General features: G+C 47.6%; 1 protein-coding gene across 1 annotated transcript in view; it reads left to right on the top strand.

The window, feature by feature from the left end:
* The window catches only part of mast2 (microtubule associated serine/threonine kinase 2), a 76,485-nt gene extending 58,609 nt beyond the window's left edge, over positions 1-17,876 (top strand). Inside the window, 21 exon segments of the mRNA XM_079244810.1 lie at positions 2,833-2,965; positions 3,039-3,106; positions 3,180-3,283; positions 3,353-3,561; positions 4,640-4,778; positions 4,930-5,062; positions 5,134-5,299; positions 6,246-6,347; positions 6,812-6,934; positions 7,001-7,110; positions 7,186-7,340; positions 7,417-7,559; positions 8,580-8,759; positions 8,876-9,121; positions 9,208-9,434; positions 9,505-9,627; positions 12,518-12,654; positions 12,728-12,915; positions 12,997-13,520; positions 13,739-14,041; positions 14,043-17,876. Of these exon segments, the coding sequence (XP_079100936.1) occupies positions 2,833-2,965; positions 3,039-3,106; positions 3,180-3,283; positions 3,353-3,561; positions 4,640-4,778; positions 4,930-5,062; positions 5,134-5,299; positions 6,246-6,347; positions 6,812-6,934; positions 7,001-7,110; positions 7,186-7,340; positions 7,417-7,559; positions 8,580-8,759; positions 8,876-9,121; positions 9,208-9,434; positions 9,505-9,627; positions 12,518-12,654; positions 12,728-12,915; positions 12,997-13,520; positions 13,739-14,041; positions 14,043-14,852 (4,323 nt within the window). The 3' untranslated portion in view covers positions 14,853-17,876.
* The last annotated feature ends 130 nt before the right edge of the window (positions 17,877-18,006 follow it).

Raw genomic sequence — 18,006 nt, 5'->3', positions numbered from 1 at the left:
TTTTAAAGATATGTAGTGATCGCTATTAGTTTACCTCTGAATACAGCTTTCAGGGAGTCCACAGGATTAATGGGTCGGTTTCACCATTATTATTCTCTTTGAGAAAAGTATCAATTTCCTGTTTAATGTCATTAACAATTTTTCCATTGTTTAGAATACCAATATTAAGGCGCCATACAGTATTTGTTTTTAGGTGTGTCTACCTGGATAGTCAAATAAATTGCATTATGATCGGAGAGGTCGGCAATTTTACAATCAGTGATTCTATCACAATTCTCTTTCTGTATCAGGAAATAGTCAATTCTTGAATGAGTTGAATGGGGAACCGAGTAATGTGTGTAGTCTCTCTGTATAGGGTAAAGGAACCTCCAAGCATCCACTAGGCCAGTTTCATCAAGGATGGTGTTTAGAAAATTTGCCAAGTATCTTTTATTTCTGTTCTGACTAGTTGTATCCTGCTTGTAATTGTCACATTGAGATCTCCACCACATATACAAATCCCTTCAATCTCCAAAGATACTGTATCAAAAAAGTCTTTGAAAAATTATTTATCGCTGTTCGGAGGCGCATATACACTGACTAGCGTTAAAATACTGTCCTCAAATTTACCCTTCACAATAATGTAACGGCCTCCTTCGTCTTTTATTTCCTTATACATCTCAAACTACACCGAGTTTGATATAAGTATTGCTACCCCTCCTTTATGGCTATGGATATGGGAGCTATAAAATGTTTTTTTGAAACCAAACTTTTGTAGTTTTCCATTCTCTTGTGGTGAGAGGTGAGTTTCCTGTAAGAAAATAAAATGCATATTTTCTTTCCTTAGTTTGATCATTACCGTAGCTCTTTTGATTGGGTTGCCCAGACCACTGATATTAAGTGACATTATTATTCTAAGCTTTTGTGACATTTCTTAACACTATAAAACATAATGATCCTCCTCCGCAAGCCTCCGAAACAAAAAACAGACAAGAACAAGAACAGTAGACCCCATGAGAGGGGAAAGGGGTTACAAACCGACATAAATTAATAGACTCCCAAAAAACAAAAGAAAAAAAGAGGGTAGTTATACCCTCTGGGTCTCTAGTCCCAATAACTGAGGGGGAGAGCCTCACCCTAACTGAGGGCCCCCTCCTAGAATAGGTGAATACCCTGCAATGAGCTTCACTCATCCCAGTGCGATCAGATGTCTACCTAACATAGAGCAGTCACTATATTCAGGATGCAGTACAATACCTTTAGCACTATGCAAAGAAAAAGTAAATACATTTCCGCCCTTACTTAATTGTGCTACTCGCCAATTGTGTGTCCCAGTGTAGAAGTGAAGAGAACTGAAATTGAAAATCCAGCAGATCAGACCACGTTGCGCTGAAACTCCTGAAGCCGCTTGCGCACTCGTTTGACAGTTCCTTCGTTGTCACACCGGGTGACGCGTTCCCATGGTGAGGCGCCGTCCAGTTGATCAAGTAGGGAAGTTGCGTTGAATATTGCACTCTCCCGGGGCTCATGTACCTCAAAGCCCCGACGCTGTAGCTCGCGGGCGGCTTCTCTCAGGCTGTTGTAGGTCCGTGGGCCGGAGTCCCAGTGAACCCTTAACTTTGTAAAGGGAGACTGAAATCGGATGCCTTTTTCTGTCAATGCGCTCTTCACATCCTTGTAGGCTCGACGCTGCTGTACCACCACCGTCGTGTAGTCGTGGTCAAAGGCCAGAGGTTTATTCTGTATTAAGATCTTCTTTTTCCATGCGTTTTTCAGAACTGTTTCTTTGATTTGAAACTGAAGAAAGTTGACAACGATGGACCGGGGAGGTGCACCGGCGGGAGGCTTTGGCCCGAGTGAGCGGTGGGCTCGCTGTATTTGGACGTCTACTCCCTCCTCGATAAGCTTTTCATTTTGGATTAAACTTTCAATAAATTGGATCGTAGACTCTCCCTCCTCTCCCTCTGGGACTCCATAAATGCGCACATTGTTTCTTCTTGCTCTTGATTCCAAGTCATTTATCTTGTCAATAACTTTCTGCTGTTCCAGTAATGACTGTCGGAGTGACTTGTTGGCTGCAGCAGACCACGTTTCGAGCGCTTCTACTCGTGTCTCAGCCTCCTGGAGTTTCTTACCCTGGTCCTGCATAGCTAGCTTAGCTTCCGCTAGCTGCTGGTTAATGTCTTGTTTAAGTGCATTTATTTCTTCCTTCATTGTTTTATTGAAATCGTCCTTGAGTGATCCCAAATCAGTCTTCAATTCGGCTTTTAAGTTGGCGATTTGTTGGCTGATCAACTTCATGTCCTCGTGTAAAGTCCCAGCATGAGACGCTACGTCCCCACCGCCATCTTCTCTCTCTGTACTAACGTGTTCTCCGTCTTGTGCTGCGTCTACTTTTGTTTCTTGCATCTTCTTGGTTTTCTTCTTAGAACCCCCCGATATATTGTTAATAATGTGTAGTCAAATAAAGGGTTTACTTGAATTCTAGGGGGAAATAGTGCTCTACTGTCAGGAGCTCAAGTTCAGCCAACCATCTCACTCTATCAACCCGGAAGTCCTATTACAATATATTTCTATTTTATTTTATGCACCTTCTTTAATTTGCATTTCATTTTTTAAATAATTATATTTAATGTGTTATTTTAAATGTTTAATTTTTTTATGATAATCATTTTTTAAATTTTTTTATTGTTATAACTAGAGGAACTGGAACCCAACCAGTTCCAGTCCAGTCCTGGTAACCACCCAGTTGCCGGGTCTGATGGAGGGTGGGATCCTCTGCACAGGACCTGGACCTGGTTCTGACTGAGAAGCTTTCCAGTTTGAATCATTCCAGACTTTTTTCCTCTGTAGGAGTTCGATCCGGAGGAGTTTTACCACCTGTTGGAAGCAGCTGAGGGTCATGCAAAGGAAGGCCAGGGCATCAAGTCCGACATCCCGCGTTACATCATCAGCCAGCTGGGTCTCACCAGAGACCCTCTGGAAGGTAAAATCCTCAGCGTTCAGCTCAGAATCAGCTGATCCTCCTCCAGTTGGCTCATGATGGTCTCTGTTTTCAGAAATGACCCAGCTGAGCAGCTACGACAGCGGGAACCCAGAAACCCCGGAGACTGACGACTCCGTTGACGTGAGTACGCCGTTGCAGGTCGAAGACGCTGGACACGTTAACATACTTTAACAGAACCGCTGCTGTGTTTCAGAGTCGAAGTACCGCGGTACCGGCTGCACGCCCCCATACCAAAACCAAAACCCCCCGAGAGGAAGACTTTGAAAACATAAAGCTCATCAGTAACGGAGCCTACGGGTACGACTGCGAGCAGGATCTTTAACGCCAACAGTCTGCAGATTTACTCACCTCTCTGTCCTCCCGCAGCGCCGTTTATCTTGTACGTCACAAGGAAACCCGGCAGCGATTCGCCATGAAGAAGATCAACAAGCAGAACCTGATTCTGAGGAACCAGATCCAGCAGGCCTTCGTGGAGCGGGACATCCTGACCTTCGCTGAAAACCCGTTCGTTGTCTCCATGTTCTGTTCCTTCGAGACAAGAAGACACTTGTGCATGGTGATGGAGTACGTGGAGGGTAAGAGATACTTCTGCTAGCAGTGTTAGCGGTATTAGCAAACAGTGTTGACAAAGTTAGTAGTGTTAGCAAAGTAAACAGTGTTAGCAAAGTTAGTAGTGTTAGCAAACAGTGTTAGCAGTGTTAGCAAAGTCAGCAGTGTTAGCAAAATAAAAAGTGTTTCCTGTGCTAGCGGTGTTTAGCTGTATTAGCAAAGTAATAAAAGTAAATCGTGTTAGCAGTGTTAAGTGCTAGCAAAATAAAAAGTGTTTGCAGTGTTAGCGGTGTTTACCAGTATTAGTAAAGTTAGCTGTATTAGCAAAGTAATAAAAGTAAATGGTGTTAGCAAAGTTAGCTGTGCTAGCAAAATAAAAAGTGTTAGTAGTGTTAGCAAAGTCAGCAGTATTGGCAAAGTAACAGTATTAGCAAAGTAAATGGTGTTAGTAAGTTAGCAAAGTAATAAGTGTTAGTGATGTTAGCAATGTTAGCAAAATAAAGTGTTTGCAGTGTTAGCGGTGTTAGCAAAGTAAACAGTGTTAGCAAAGTTAGCAGTATTAGCAAGGTAAACAAAGTAAATTGTGTTAGCAGTGTTGGCTAAGTAAAAAGTGTTAGCGGTGTTAGTGGTGTTAGCAGTGTTTAGCAGTATTAGCAAAGTTAGCTGTATTAGCAAAGTAATAAAAGTAAATGGTGTTAGCAAAGTTAGCCGTGCTAGCAAAATAAAAAGTGTTAGTAGTGTTAGCAAAATCACCAGTGTTAGCAAAGTCAGCAGTGTTAGCAAAGTTAGCAGTATTAGCAAAGTAACACTACTAGCAAAGTAAATGGTGTTAGCAGTATTAGCAAGGTAAACAAAGTAAATTGTCTTAGCAGTGTTGGCAAAGTAAAAAGTGTTAGCGGTGTTAGCAGTGTTAGCGCTGTTTAGCAGTATTAGCAAAGTTAGTGGTGTTAGCAGTGTTAGCGCTGTTTAGCAGTATTAGCAAAGTTAGTGGTATTAGAAAAGTAAAAAGTGTTAGCAGTGTTAGCAATTTTATCCATATTAACAGTGTTAGCCTTGTTAGCATAGCTGTGTGAGCTTGTCTCACCTTATAACGGTGGCGTGTAGGCGGAGACTGTGCCACGTTGCTGAAGAACATCGGCGCTCTTCCTGTCGACATGGCTCGCATGTACTTCGCTGAAACCGTCCTCGCCTTGGAGTACCTTCACAACTACGGCATCGTACACCGAGACCTGAAACCTGACAAGTAAGCCAACCAGCGCTCTGTCCACCTGATCATGTCCCATTCCACCACGTCGCCATGACTACAGGCTGCTGTGTGATTGGCTGGCTAAACAGGAAGTGGTACATGTGTAATAAATGCTGACACGAGGACTGACAGGTTTTTCCTTCTCCAGCCTCCTCATCACGTCTATGGGACACATAAAGCTGACAGACTTCGGCCTGTCTAAGATCGGTCTGATGAGTCTGACCACCAACCTGTATGAAGGACACATAGAGAAAGACACCAGGGAGTTCCTGGACAAGCAGGTCTGGACCGTAGATCTGGTCTCTAAGAGCTGGTTCTGCGTTCTCTGACCTGTGGGACGATTCCTCTGCAGGTTTGTGGAACTCCGGAGTACATCGCCCCAGAGGTGATTCTGCGGCAGGGCTACGGGAAGCCGGTGGACTGGTGGGCGATGGGGGTCATCCTGTACCAGTTCCTGGTGGGCTGCGCTCCATTCTTCGGAGACACCACAGAAGAGCTTTTTGGTCAGGTGATCAGTGGTGAGTCGATCTCAACCAATCAGAAGCTTTCTGGTTTTTATCTGTTTAGAGCTGGATTTGATCCACATGTTCCTTCCTGCACCATCCATCCATCCATCCATCTCCATCCATCCATTCATCCATCCATCCATCCATCCATCATCCATCCATCTATCATCCATCCATTCATCCATCCATCCATTCATCCATCCATCCATCATCTATCATCCATCCATCCATTTATCCATCCATCCATACATTTATCCATCATCTATCATCCATCCATCCATTTATCCATCCATCCATACATTTATCCATCCATCCATCCATACATTTATCCATCCATCCATCTCCATCCATCCATCCATCCATCATCCATCCATCTATCATCCATCCATTCATCCATCCATCCATTCATCCATCCATCCATCATCTATCATCCATCCATCCATTTATCCATCCATCCATACATTTATCCATCATCTATCATCCATCCATCCATTTATCCATCCATCCATACATTTATCCATCCATCCATCTCCATCCATCCATTCATCCATCCATCCATCCATCCATCATCCATCCATTCATCCATCCATCCATTCATCCATCCATCCATCATCTATCATCCATCCATCCATTTATCCATCCATCCATACATTTATCCATCATCTATCATCCATCCATCCATTTATCCATCCATACATTTATCCATCCATCCATCCATACATTTATCCATCCATACATTTATCCATCCATCCATCCATACATTTATCCATCCATCCATCTCCATCCATCCATCTGTCATCCATCCATTCATCCATCCATCCATCATCTATCATCCATCCATGCATTTATCCATCCATCCATCCATCCATCCAAACATTTATCCATCCATCCATCCATTTATCCATCCATCCATCCATCCATCCATTCATCTCATTGTGTGTGTGTATGTGTGTGTTAGACGAGATCATCTGGCCGGACGAGGACGAAGCTCTTCCTCTGGAGGCTCAGGATCTGATCTCCAAGCTTCTCCGACAGAATCCTCTGGAAAGACTCGGCACAGGTCGGAAAACATGAAATGAATCTTCTTCCAGGTATTAGACACAGCCGACATGGGAGGGATCATATCTTCTTCCGTAGTTTTTCCAGAAGATTCTCATGCTGGGATCTCGACAGGAACTTTCTTTACCTCCAGTTACTCCTTGTTTTTATTATTTTTCTAATTAGTTTTTTTTTTTATTTTTATCATTTTATGTTGTCTTTTTTTTAATAAATCCATTTATTTAATTTTATTTTATCATTATTATTTTGCTGCATGTTATACTTTAGTCATTTTATTTATTTATTTTTTATTTTTTATTCTATTCTTTTTTTTCTACCTATTTTAATCTGTGATTTATACTATCAGCTGAGTTAAACTTCCTTCCAGATTGATGTGTTGCCATGGAGACGTTCAGCAGTAAAGAAATGACATGAGGGGTGGCAGACTGGATGCTAATCCTGTTTTTCCTCCATCTTGGTCTGCAGGTGGAGCCTACGAGGTGAAGCAGCATCCGTTCTTTACCGACCTGGACTGGAACAGCCTGCTGAGACAGAAAGCCGAGTTCATCCCCCAGTTGGAGTCCGAGGACGACACCAGTTACTTCGACAGTAAGTTCCTGACCTCCTCCGGACGCGGTGAAGGGCGTCCACGTCTGACCCGTGTTTGTGTCTCAGCTCGTTCGGACCGGTACCACCACGTGGACTCGGAGGAGGAAGACGACACCATCGAGGACGAACACGTGGAGATAAGACAGTTCTCCTCCTGCTCGCCTCGCTTCAGCAAGGTTGGAACATGGATCAGAGATGTTCTGCTGCCTGAGAACAGATGTTGCAGCCAGCTGACTGGATGTTTTCTGCAGGTTTACAGCAGCATGGAGCGTCTGTCGCTGCACGAAGACAAGAGGACTCCTCCACCCACCAAACGCAGCCTCAGTGAGGAGGGGGGAGATCGCCTGGACAGCCTGAGCGGGCTCAAGTCCAGAGACCGGTCCTGGCTGGTGGGATCTCCAGAGATGTGAGTGTCCTGCTGCCGGACTCTTCGTTCCGTTAAGGTAAAAACTGTTAACACCTTTATTTTCCTCCGTCTGCAGCCTGCGGAAGCGCCTGTCGGTTTCAGAGTCCTCCCACACGGAGAGCGACTCCAGCCCGCCTCTGACGGTCCGCAGACGCTGCTGCTCCGCCATCATCGAGATGCCACGCTTTGCTATCTCCTCTGAGGAGGAGGGAGGCCAGGGTAAGGCCCGGTGATCTGTAGTCTGGATCTGTAATCTAGGTCTATCATTAGTTTCTGTAATCTGAGTATATAATCTGTAATCTGGGTATAGAATCTGTAATCTGGATATATAATCTGTAATCTGGGTATAGAATCTGTAAGATGGATATATAATCTGTAATCTGGGTATAGAATCTGTAAGATGGATATATAATCTGGAATCTGGGTATAGAATCTGGAATCTGGATATATAATCTGGAATCTGGGTATAGAATCTGGAATCTGGGTATAGAATCTGGAATCTGGGTATAGAATCTGGAATCTGGGTATAGAATCTGGAATCTGGATATATAATCTGGAATCTGGGTATAGAATCTGGAATCTGGGTATAGAATCTGGAATCTGAGTATATAATCTGTAATCTGAGTATATAATCTGGAATCTGAGTATATAATCTGGAATCTGGGTATAGAATCTGGAATCTGGGTATAGAATCTGGAATCTGGATATATAATCTGTAATCTGGATATATAATCTGTAATCTGAGTATATAATCTGTAATCTGGATATAGAATCTGGAATCTGGGTATAGAATCTGGAATCTGGGTATAGAATCTAGAATCTGGATATATAATCTGGAATCTGGGTATAGAATCTGGAATCTGGGTATAGAATCTGGAATCTGGATATATAATCTGGAATCTGGATTTAGAATCTGGGTATAGAATCTGGAATCTGGATATAGAATCTGTAATCTGGGTATAGAATCTGTAATCTGGGTATAGAATCTGGAATCTGGATATATAATCTGTAATCTGGATATAGAATCTGTAATCTGGGTATAGAATCTGTAATCTGGATATATAATCTGTAATCTGAGTATAGAATCTGGGTATATAATATGGAATCTGGATATATAATCTGGAATCGGGGTCTGTAATCCTGAGATGCAGGTTCTAAACGGTTGCAGAGTCGTTTATAGAATAAGAGAAAAATACAGAATTCCAGGGGAAACTCCATTTGTTGGTGTTGATCCTTCAGGTGCAGCTGGTACCCGGAAGAGTCCCAACCTGCTAGGGCCGAGCGGCGTGAGGGGCCCTCGCTGTGAGGAGCTGCCGCTCGCCATCCCAGAACTCCCAGTAGAACGAGAGCTGAAACTGGACGAGTCTCCCACCACTCCCAGTTCCACCTGCAGTCAGCTGAGCAAAGCCACGCTGACACGTCAGTGAAAACTTCTGTCATGAATGGACGTCTCTGAACTTTGACACAATCATCTGAAATCAGTGTTTTATGTCTCTGTGTTGCCGTGTTTCCACCATCTTGGTTTCTCATGACAGCGGGCAGCTCCGGCGATGTGTGCGAACGCGCTAACGGCGCTAACAGCAGCAACACCACCGCCAAACCTGCACCGGAGGGAACCTCTTCGTCCGCTCCCAGAGCCATAAGCGACCTGGCAGCCCGGCGGGCTCGCCACCGGCTGCTGTCTGGAGATGGAGACAAACACTCGACCACGAGCTCCAGGCCCCTGAACAAGGTCATCAAGTCGGCCTCGGCCACCACGCTGTCGCTGATGATCCCGGCAGGTTGGTGTTGATCCAATCCATGCAGGACTTGCAGGGGAAATCATTACCTCACCGTTTGCTTCTGTTTCATGTCTGTCTGCTTGTAGAGCACCATGGACCCTCCCCATTGGCCAGCCCCATGTCTCCTCACTCTCTGTCGTCCAATCCGTCGTCCCGGGACTCGTCTCCGAGCCGCGACCTTTCTCCAGCTGTGAGCAGTGTCAAACCGGCCATCGTCATCCACCGAGCGGGGAAGAAGTATGGCTTCACCCTGAGAGCCATCCGGGTCTACATGGGGGACTCGGACATCTACACCGTGCATCACATGGTCTGGGTGAGTATCCCACATCCTTTCCTGCGCCTCTCCTCTTCTTCCATTCCTTCATCTATCCGTTTGTCCTCAGCATGTGGAGGAGGGCGGTCCGGCACACGAGGTGGGCCTCAGGCAGGGCGACCTCATCACTCACGTCAACGGCGAGCCGGTCCACGGCCTGGTCCACACAGAGGTGGTGGAGCTCATACTGAAGGTACACACCAAAAAACATTACGGGGGGGAATACATACACTGGGTCTGTAATCTGTAGTCTGGGTCTGTAATCTGTAGTCTGGGTCTGTAATCTGTAGTCTGGGTCTGTAATCTGTAGTCTGGGACTGTAATCTGTAGTCTGGCACTGTAATCTGTAGTCTGTATCTGTAATCTGTAGTCTGGATCTGTAATCTGTAGTCTGGGTCTGTAATCTGTAGTCTGGGTCTGTAATCTGTAGTCTGGGTCTGTAGTCTGGATCTGTAATCTGTAGTCTGGCACTGTAATCTGTAGTCTGGATCTGTAATCTGTAGTCTGGATCTGTAATCTGTAGTCTGGGTCTGTAATCTGGGTCTGTAATCTGTAGTCTGTATCTGTAATCTGTAGTCTGGATCTGTAATCTGTAGTCTGGGTCTGTAATCTGTAGTCTGGGTCTGTAATCTGTAGTCTGGGTCTGTAGTCTGGATCTGTAATCTGTAGTCTGGCACTGTAATCTGTAGTCTGGGTCTGTAATCTGTAGTCTGGATCTGTAATCTGTAGTCTGGGTCTGTAATCTGTAATCTGGGTCTGTAATCTGTAGTCTGGGACTGTAATCTGTAGTCTGGGTCTGTAATCTGTAGTCTGGCACTGTAATCTGTAGTCTGGCACTGTAATCTGTAGTCTGGATCTGTAATCTGTAGTCTGGATCTGTAATCTGTAGTCTGGGTCTGTAATCTGTAGTCTGGGTCTGTAATCTGTAGTCTGGGTCTGTAATCTGTAGTCTGGCACTGTAATCTGTAGTCTGGATCTGTAATCTGTAGTCTGGGTCTGTAATCTGTAGTCTGGGTCTGTAATCTGTAGTCTGGCACTGTAATCTGTAGTCTGGGTCTGTAGTCTGGATCTGTAATCTGTAGTCTTGGTCTGTAATCTGTAGTCTGGGACTGTAATCTGTAGTCTGGGTCTGTAATCTGTAGTCTGGCACTGTAATCTGTAGTCTGGATGTGTAGTCTGTAGTCTGGATGTGTAATCTGTAGTCTGGGTCTGTAATCTGTAGTCTGGGTCTGTAATCGGTAGTCTGGATCTGTAATCTGTAGTCTGGGTCTGTAATCGGTAGTCTGGGTCTGTAATCTGTAGTCTGGGTCTGTAATCTGTAGTCTGGGTCTGTAATCGGTAGTCTGGGTCTGTAATCTGTAGTCTGGGTCTGTAATCTGTAGTCTGGCACTGTAATCTGTAGTCTGGGTCTGTAGTCTGGATCTGTAATCTGTAGTCTTGGTCTGTAATCTGTAGTCTGGGACTGTAATCTGTAGTCTGGGTCTGTAATCTGTAGTCTGGCACTGTAATCTGTAGTCTGGATGTGTAATCTGTAGTCTGGGTCTGTAATCTGTAGTCTGGGTCTGTAATCTGTAGTCTGGGTCTGTAATCGGTAGTCTGGATCTGTAATCTGTAGTCTGGGTCTGTAATCTGTAGTCTGGATGTGTAATCTGTAGTCTGGGTCTGTAATCTGTAGTCTGGGTCTGTAATCTGTAGTCTGGGTCTGTAATCGGTAGTCTGGGTCTGTAATCTGTAGTCTGGGTCTGTAATCTGTAGTCTGGGTCTGTAATCGGTAGTCTGGATCTGTAATCTGTAGTCTGGGTCTGTAATCTGTAGTCTGGGTCTGTAATCGGTAGTCTGGATCTGTAATCTGTAGTCTGGGTCTGTAATCTGTAGTCTGGGTCTGTAATCGGTAGTCTGGGTCTGTAATCTGTAGTCTGGGTCTGTAATCGGTAGTCTGGATCTGTAATCTGTAGTCTGGGTCTGTAATCTGTAGTCTGGGTCTGTAATCGGTAGTCTGGGTCTGTAATCTGTAGTCTGGGTCTGTAATCTGTAGTCTGGCACTGTAATCTGTAGTCTGGATCTGTAATCTGTAGTCTGGGTCTGTAATCTGTAGTCTGGGACTGTAATCTGTAGTCTGGGTCTGTAGTCTGGATCTGTAATCTGTAGTCTGGATCTGTAGTCTGGGTCTGTAATCGGTAGTCTGGATCTGTAATCTGTAGTCTGGGTCTGTAATCGGTAGTCTGGGTCTGTAATCTGTAGTCTGGGTCTGTAATCGGTAGTCTGGATCTGTAATCTGTAGTCTGGGTCTGTAATCTGTAGTCTGGGTCTGTAATCTGTAGTCTGGGTCTGTAATCGGTAGTCTGGGTCTGTAATCTGTAGTCTGGGTCTGTAATCGGTAGTCTGGATCTGTAATCTGTAGTCTGGATCTGTAATCTGTAGTCTGGGTCTGTAATCGGTAGTCTGGGTCTGTAATCTGTAGTCTGGGTCTGTAATCTGTAGTCTGGCACTGTAATCTGTAGTCTGGATCTGTAATCTGTAGTCTGGGTCTGTAATCTGTAGTCTGGATGTGTAATCTGTAGTCTGGGTCTGTAGTCTGTAGTCTGGGTCTGTAATCGGTAGTCTGGATCTGTAATCTGTAGTCTGGGTCTGTAATCTGTAGTCTGGGTCTGTAATCTGTAGTCTGGGTCTGTAATCGGTAGTCTGGATCTGTAATCTGTAGTCTGGGTCTGTAGTCTGGATCTGTAATCTGTAGTCTGGGTCTGTAATCTGTAGTCTGGATCTGTAATCTGTAGTCTGGGTCTGTAGTCTGTAGTCTGGGTCTGTAATCGGTAGTCTGGATCTGTAATCTGTAGTCTGGGTCTGTAGTCTGGATCTGTAATCTGTAGTCTGGGTCTGTAATCTGTAGTCTGGGTCTGTAATCTGTAGTCTGGGTCTGTAATCTGTAGTCTGGGTCTGTAGTCTGGATCTGTAATCTGTAGTCTGGGTCTGTAATCTGTAGTCTGTAATCTAGCCTGGGTTTCTAGAGAGAAGTGTGATTTCCCCGTTTTTAGTCGGGTCAGATTAGGGAAACAGAATCCTAACATTGTGATGTCATCACTCAGAGCGGCGCCAAAGTCTCCATCTCCGCCACCCCGTTTGAAAACACGTCCATCAAAGTCGGCCCCGCCCGCAAGACCAGCCACAAATCCAAGATGGCGAGACGCAACAAGAAGTCCAAGAGCAAGGAGGGTCAGGACAGGTGGGTGACGCCGGGTAGTGACGGCGTTGGCCTGGCGTTGGCGTGGCAACTGACGCTGTGTTTCCTGTCACAGTAAGAAGAGGACGCCTCTGTTCAGGAAGATCACCCGCCAGGTGTCCCTCCTCCACACCAGCCGCAGTCTTTCCTCTCTGAACCGCTCCCTCTCATCGGGCGAGAGCGGCCCCGGGTCGCCCACGCACAACCTGTCGCCACGGAGCCCGACGCAAGGCTACAGGTCCACGGCAGACTCCGCCCACTCAGGTGAGGGACACGCCCACTTTCAGCCTTCCAGTTCAACCAAGAAACTGAAGCTTGATGGTTTTCTTTCCTCGTCTTCCTCAGTTGGAGGAAACTCCTCCCAGAGCAGCTCCCCCAGCTCCAGCGTTCCCAACTCCCCGGCGAGCTCGGGCCACATCCGGCCCAGCTCCCTGCACGGCCTGGCGCCCAAGCTCCAACGCCAGTACCGCTCCCCTCGCCGCAAGTCCGCCAGCAACATCCCGCTGTCGCCGCTGGCCCGCACGCCGTCGCCCACGCCTCAGAGCAGCTCCCCTCAGCGCTCCCCCTCGCCGCTGGGCCAGTCCTTCCCCGTCAAGCTCCACTCCTCCCCCCCGCTGGTCCGGCAGATTTCCCGGCCCAAGAGCGCCGAGCCGCGGCGCTCCCCGCTCCTCAAGAGGGTTCAGTCTGCGGAGAAACTGGCCGCCTCCCTGTCCAGCTCCCCTTCGTCCCCCGCCGGCGTGGGAGCGGCGGCAGAGAAGAAGCTGGCGGTGGGAACGGCGGCGGGGAGCAGGAAGCACAGTCTGGACATTTCTCATTCCGAGTTCAAGAAGGAGTCGCTGCAGCGAGAGCCGAGCTTGGAGAGTCTGCAGGTAAACGCCTCCGCCATGACACCAAACGCCACGCAGTAGGTTTTATTCCCTCCGACACAAACCGCCAGTCACATGATCAACCGGGGCCGTCTGATTCTGAAGCAACATGTCCTCCTGATGCTGCTTTTATACCAAACCCTGACACCCTCACCGGTCCTTCAGACGGATGTCCCCAGGTTTTATTTACATCACCTTGTCTTTGGGTTTTCCTCCTCCAGGAATCAGCCAGCGAGGGTCTGCTGTCCTCCGAGGGGCGGGGTCTGGAGGTGGGCGGCCTGCAGAAACACTCCTCCTCCAGGAAGCTGGGGCGCCAGGAGGGTGACGGCGCCCTCGGCTCGCTCGGCCTGGTTCCCGGGAAGAGCAAGCTAAAGGACAAGCTGTCCGCCATCCGGCAGGACCGAGCCGAGCGGAGGGAGTCGCTGCAGAAGCAGGACGCCATCCACGAGGTGGATTCCTCCGAAGACGAGACGGACGAGGGCTCGGAGGACAGCCAGGACGGACGCAGGAGGACCACCTTCACGCCCCCCCCCCCTGCTGAGGCCCACCACTGTGAGAACAGGTCCTGGGGGGACGCTGCCGTCCCTCTGCCTGTCTCCCTGCACGCCCCACGCCACCTTCACCCACACGGGCCCGTCTCAGGTCAGCCGGCCCACCCCGGCACACCCAGAACCCACGCCGGGTCGGAGCTCCTCCTCAGCCGGGGGGCGGGACAGAAGTCCAGCTCCATCCACACAGGAAGAGCCGAGCGGTCCCGCTAAACCGGGTCAGGGTCCACTTCCCTTCTCCACCCCGGGTAGTGCCTTCATCTCCGTCAGCAGGGACACGTTTCTGAAGCCCAGTCCTCCCCCCGAGTCCAGAACCCCCCATCCGACCCAGGATGGCCCGAAAACCCCTCCCACCTCCAGCGCCTCACGCTCCCCCGACGGCAGGACCAGCAGCGGTACCGCCGACAGCCGCGAGCCCCCCCGCGCCTCCTGCTCCTCCCCGGGCCTCTCCAAGGAGAAGAAGGAGGCGGACAACCGCCGTCTCTGCGCAGGACAGGGCGCGCCCCCGGCTCCGCCCACCGAGAGCGGTGTTGACAGAGTCGTGTCGCAACTCGCCACCGTAGCAAAGAGCGTCCTGGGTCCGGTCAAGAAGTCCTCAGAGCCCCCGGCGGACACGAGCAAGACCTCAACCCGCAAAGACTCATGCCAGGACGACCCCCAATGTCACGCGCCAGGGGCCGCGGCCGGCGCCGCAAACCCCCCCTCATCTGCACCATCTGGGGCCCAAAGACCCGGCCCCCTGACGGCGCCCGCCGCCATGAGCAAAGCAACCAGCAGGAAGACGTAGCAGCCCCCCCCCCCCCCCCCCCAGCTCGGTTCTGACCCGAAAACTGCATGTTTGGAACAAAGTTTGACTCTAATCAGAAATCAGCAGGAAGCCGACTGATGTGGACGTCCAGCTGTTCTGTCTTCAGGAGGGCTGGCGTCCTGCTGCGGTCCAGAACCCGCCGGGGCTGCAAACAGAGACGGCGTCCGGAACCGCGCCAGAGCGTTCCCCCGACAGCGTCCGGAACCGCGCCGGAGCGTTCCCGCCGACGGCGTCCGGAACCGTGCCGGAGCGTTCCCCCGACGGCGTCCGGAACCGCGCCGGAGCGTTCCCTGCCGACGGCGTCCGGAACCGCGCCGGAGCGTTCCCCCGACGGCGTCCGGAACCGCGCCGGAGCGTTCCCCCGACGGCGTCCGGAACCGCGCCGGAGCGTTCCGCCGACGGCGTCCGGAACCGCGCCAGAGCGTTCCCGCCGGAACCGCACCAGAGCGTTCCCACCTCGTCCCTCTGACCGAGTCCAGAACCACACACAAATTTTATCCCGTCACGGCGACAGTAACTTTCCCCTCAGCATCGTCTGCAGGCTCTTCAGACACAACCTGTTCGGACCGAACACCTCCCCAACTTCAGAAAAAACCCAAACCTCCGGCTCGCTGATGGTTCTGGTTCTGACCCAGCAGCGGATTTTAAACCACAACAATGTTCAGGTTTATTCTTAGTCTCCGCCAAGAATTGTCCATCTGGTTTAAACTGGTTGGACCGCAGACACCGTGCTGGATTCTGGTCCAGAACGCTGGTTCTGGTCGGGCTCTGGTCTTTTTGTTTGCAGCCCCGAAAGTCTATTGGACCCGCTTTGTTTGGACCATCTGGCAGTGTTGTGATCCAGAATCACCTGACTGTGTGTTTGTGCACGTATTTAAAGGTCTGTTGCATCTGTTTTATATCAGAAGTGTGTGTGTGTGTGCGTGTGCATGTGTATGTGTGTTTGTTTGTGGGCGGAGCTTTCAACGTTTGTTTTATCTCATTCGTCTCTGTTAGAAGAATCAGTGCAGCCGAGGTGTTCGTTAACTGTCAGGTGGAGGGAATTTGTTCACGTTTGTTTCTTTGCTTTGTGTCGCCTCTCGAGATCCTTTTTCGTTTGTTTGATTTTTTTGGGGGGGGGGCTTGAATGACATTTTGAAAAACAGACTTCCTGTTGTCTCCAGAATGTTCACAGCGCCGATCGATTAGAAAGAGTGCATATGAGGACACTGTGTGTTTACATGCTGTGTTTTCATTACTAATTGAAAACATGTCTGCTATCAGAACGTGAAAAGCTAACAAGCGTAAACTGGTGCTAACAAGCATTAACCAGTGCTAACGAGCGTTAACCAGTGCTAACAAATTTAACGAGCCTTAACAGGTGTTGAAAAACTTTGAGGGAAAATATGCAGAGCTTACAAACCTTAACAGTCGTTAACAAGCATTAGCAGGTGTTAACAACTGTTAGCATGCGTTTATCAATGCTAACAAGTGCTAACTAGCCTTAACCGCTCTTAACAAGTGTTAAGCGGGTGTTAACAAATGTTTTTGTGCATTTATGAGCGCAAACAAGCCTTAACAATTGTTAACACGCATTAGCACGTGTGCAAAGTGCAAACAAACATTAACTAGTGCAAATAAGTCTTATATGTAACAAATGTTATCCAGCATTTTTAAATGCTAACAAATGCTCTCAACTGAGGCTAATGAGTGTTAAACATTAGGTGTTAGCAAAGGTTAACATGCTTTTAAATGTGCTAGCAGAGGCTGACGAACCCTAATGGTAGTTAACAAATGTAAACATCATTGAGTTCAAATCTAAAAATGATAACAAGCTAATATAAACGGCGAGTGTTTACAGGAGCTAACAAACATAACTAGTGCTAATGAATGTGAAACATTGTGTGTTTACCACATCAACATATTAACAAGTGCTAACAAGCCTTAACAGTTGTTGACGAGAAATAAAGAGGGCTAATGAGAATTAAAGTTAACAAATGCTAAACGAATGTTGATGAGTGCTGAGAGATGGCGTGTTTAGCTAGCGTTGACTAGCGTTACGGTGCGTTAACGTGTGCACAGACATCAGAATCGTTCTCCACACTTTTTAGCAGCTGCATAAGTTTCTTCACTGTCTTCCCGCCGATCGGGACAAGGAGGGTTTCCGTTCCGGTGTTTTTACGCTCGCCCACATTTCCCTCATCTTTGGCGGGAAAAAACAATCCGAAACGAAAAGCAGATTTCAGATCTTTGTGAGCCGCAAGATTGGAAACCTGCGAAAAACATCAGGACAGGAAGAAGCTTGTCGGAAATCTGTGAAAAATTCCCCGAAAGGCACAAAACAGGTGCAGTTCTCCTGACTTTTCTAAATCGGGCCAAAAATTCATTAAAATATTTTTTCCGTATAAATCAGAAGCAGTTTGACAGACATTAAAATGTGGAACTGTTGTATTTAAGTGCTTTGAAAAATACAAAAATATTTGTGTCAGTCTCTTTAAAACTGGAAGTTTTAGATAAAAATGTAGTCATTTTAACTAAATTAGTTTAACAGTTCAGTGTTCGAATTCATCCCATTGACCTCTTCGCGATCGTACGGACAAATCGGAAACTAATCTCCGAATGCTCGATGATCTCGTCTGTTCTGCTCTCCGACATGGATTTTCATGTTTTTGAGACCAATAAACTTCCTTCAGCTCCAACTTCGAGCGTCCGACTTTGAATCGAAAGCAGAATTTTGGGAATGATGAAGAAGGGGGCGGAGCTTAATCACAATTGAACATCAGTTAATCGGAGTAGACGGCTGAAAAGCAATGAAAACTTTTCTGGAAAGACTTGTTTTCCAGCCGTGTGTGTGTGTGTGTGTGTGTGTGTGTATTTCAGAGTGAGGAAGAGGAGGAGGAAGGTCACCGTAGGGTTTACGTTGGAGGAAACATTAATAGAATAAAACCAGTGCAATATCTTATTTTTTATTGTGGTCAAAGCATGTTGTTGTCAATCCTACCTACAACAATAATAAAGTTTTTTATCGACACATTTCTTTTACATGTTGCATTATTCTGCTGGAAATAGTAATCAGAACCGGAACCAGGAAGGAAAACCTCCATCAGGACCAGAACCGGGAAGGAAAACCTCCATCAGGACCAGAACCGGGAAG

Source organism: Telmatherina bonti, assembly GCF_933228915.1.
Source record: "Telmatherina bonti genome assembly, chromosome: 8".
Lineage (NCBI taxonomy): Eukaryota > Metazoa > Chordata > Actinopteri > Atheriniformes > Telmatherinidae > Telmatherina > Telmatherina bonti.
The sequence above is the reverse complement of the archived record's forward strand: the minus strand, read 5'-3'. Positions and strand labels throughout refer to the sequence as shown.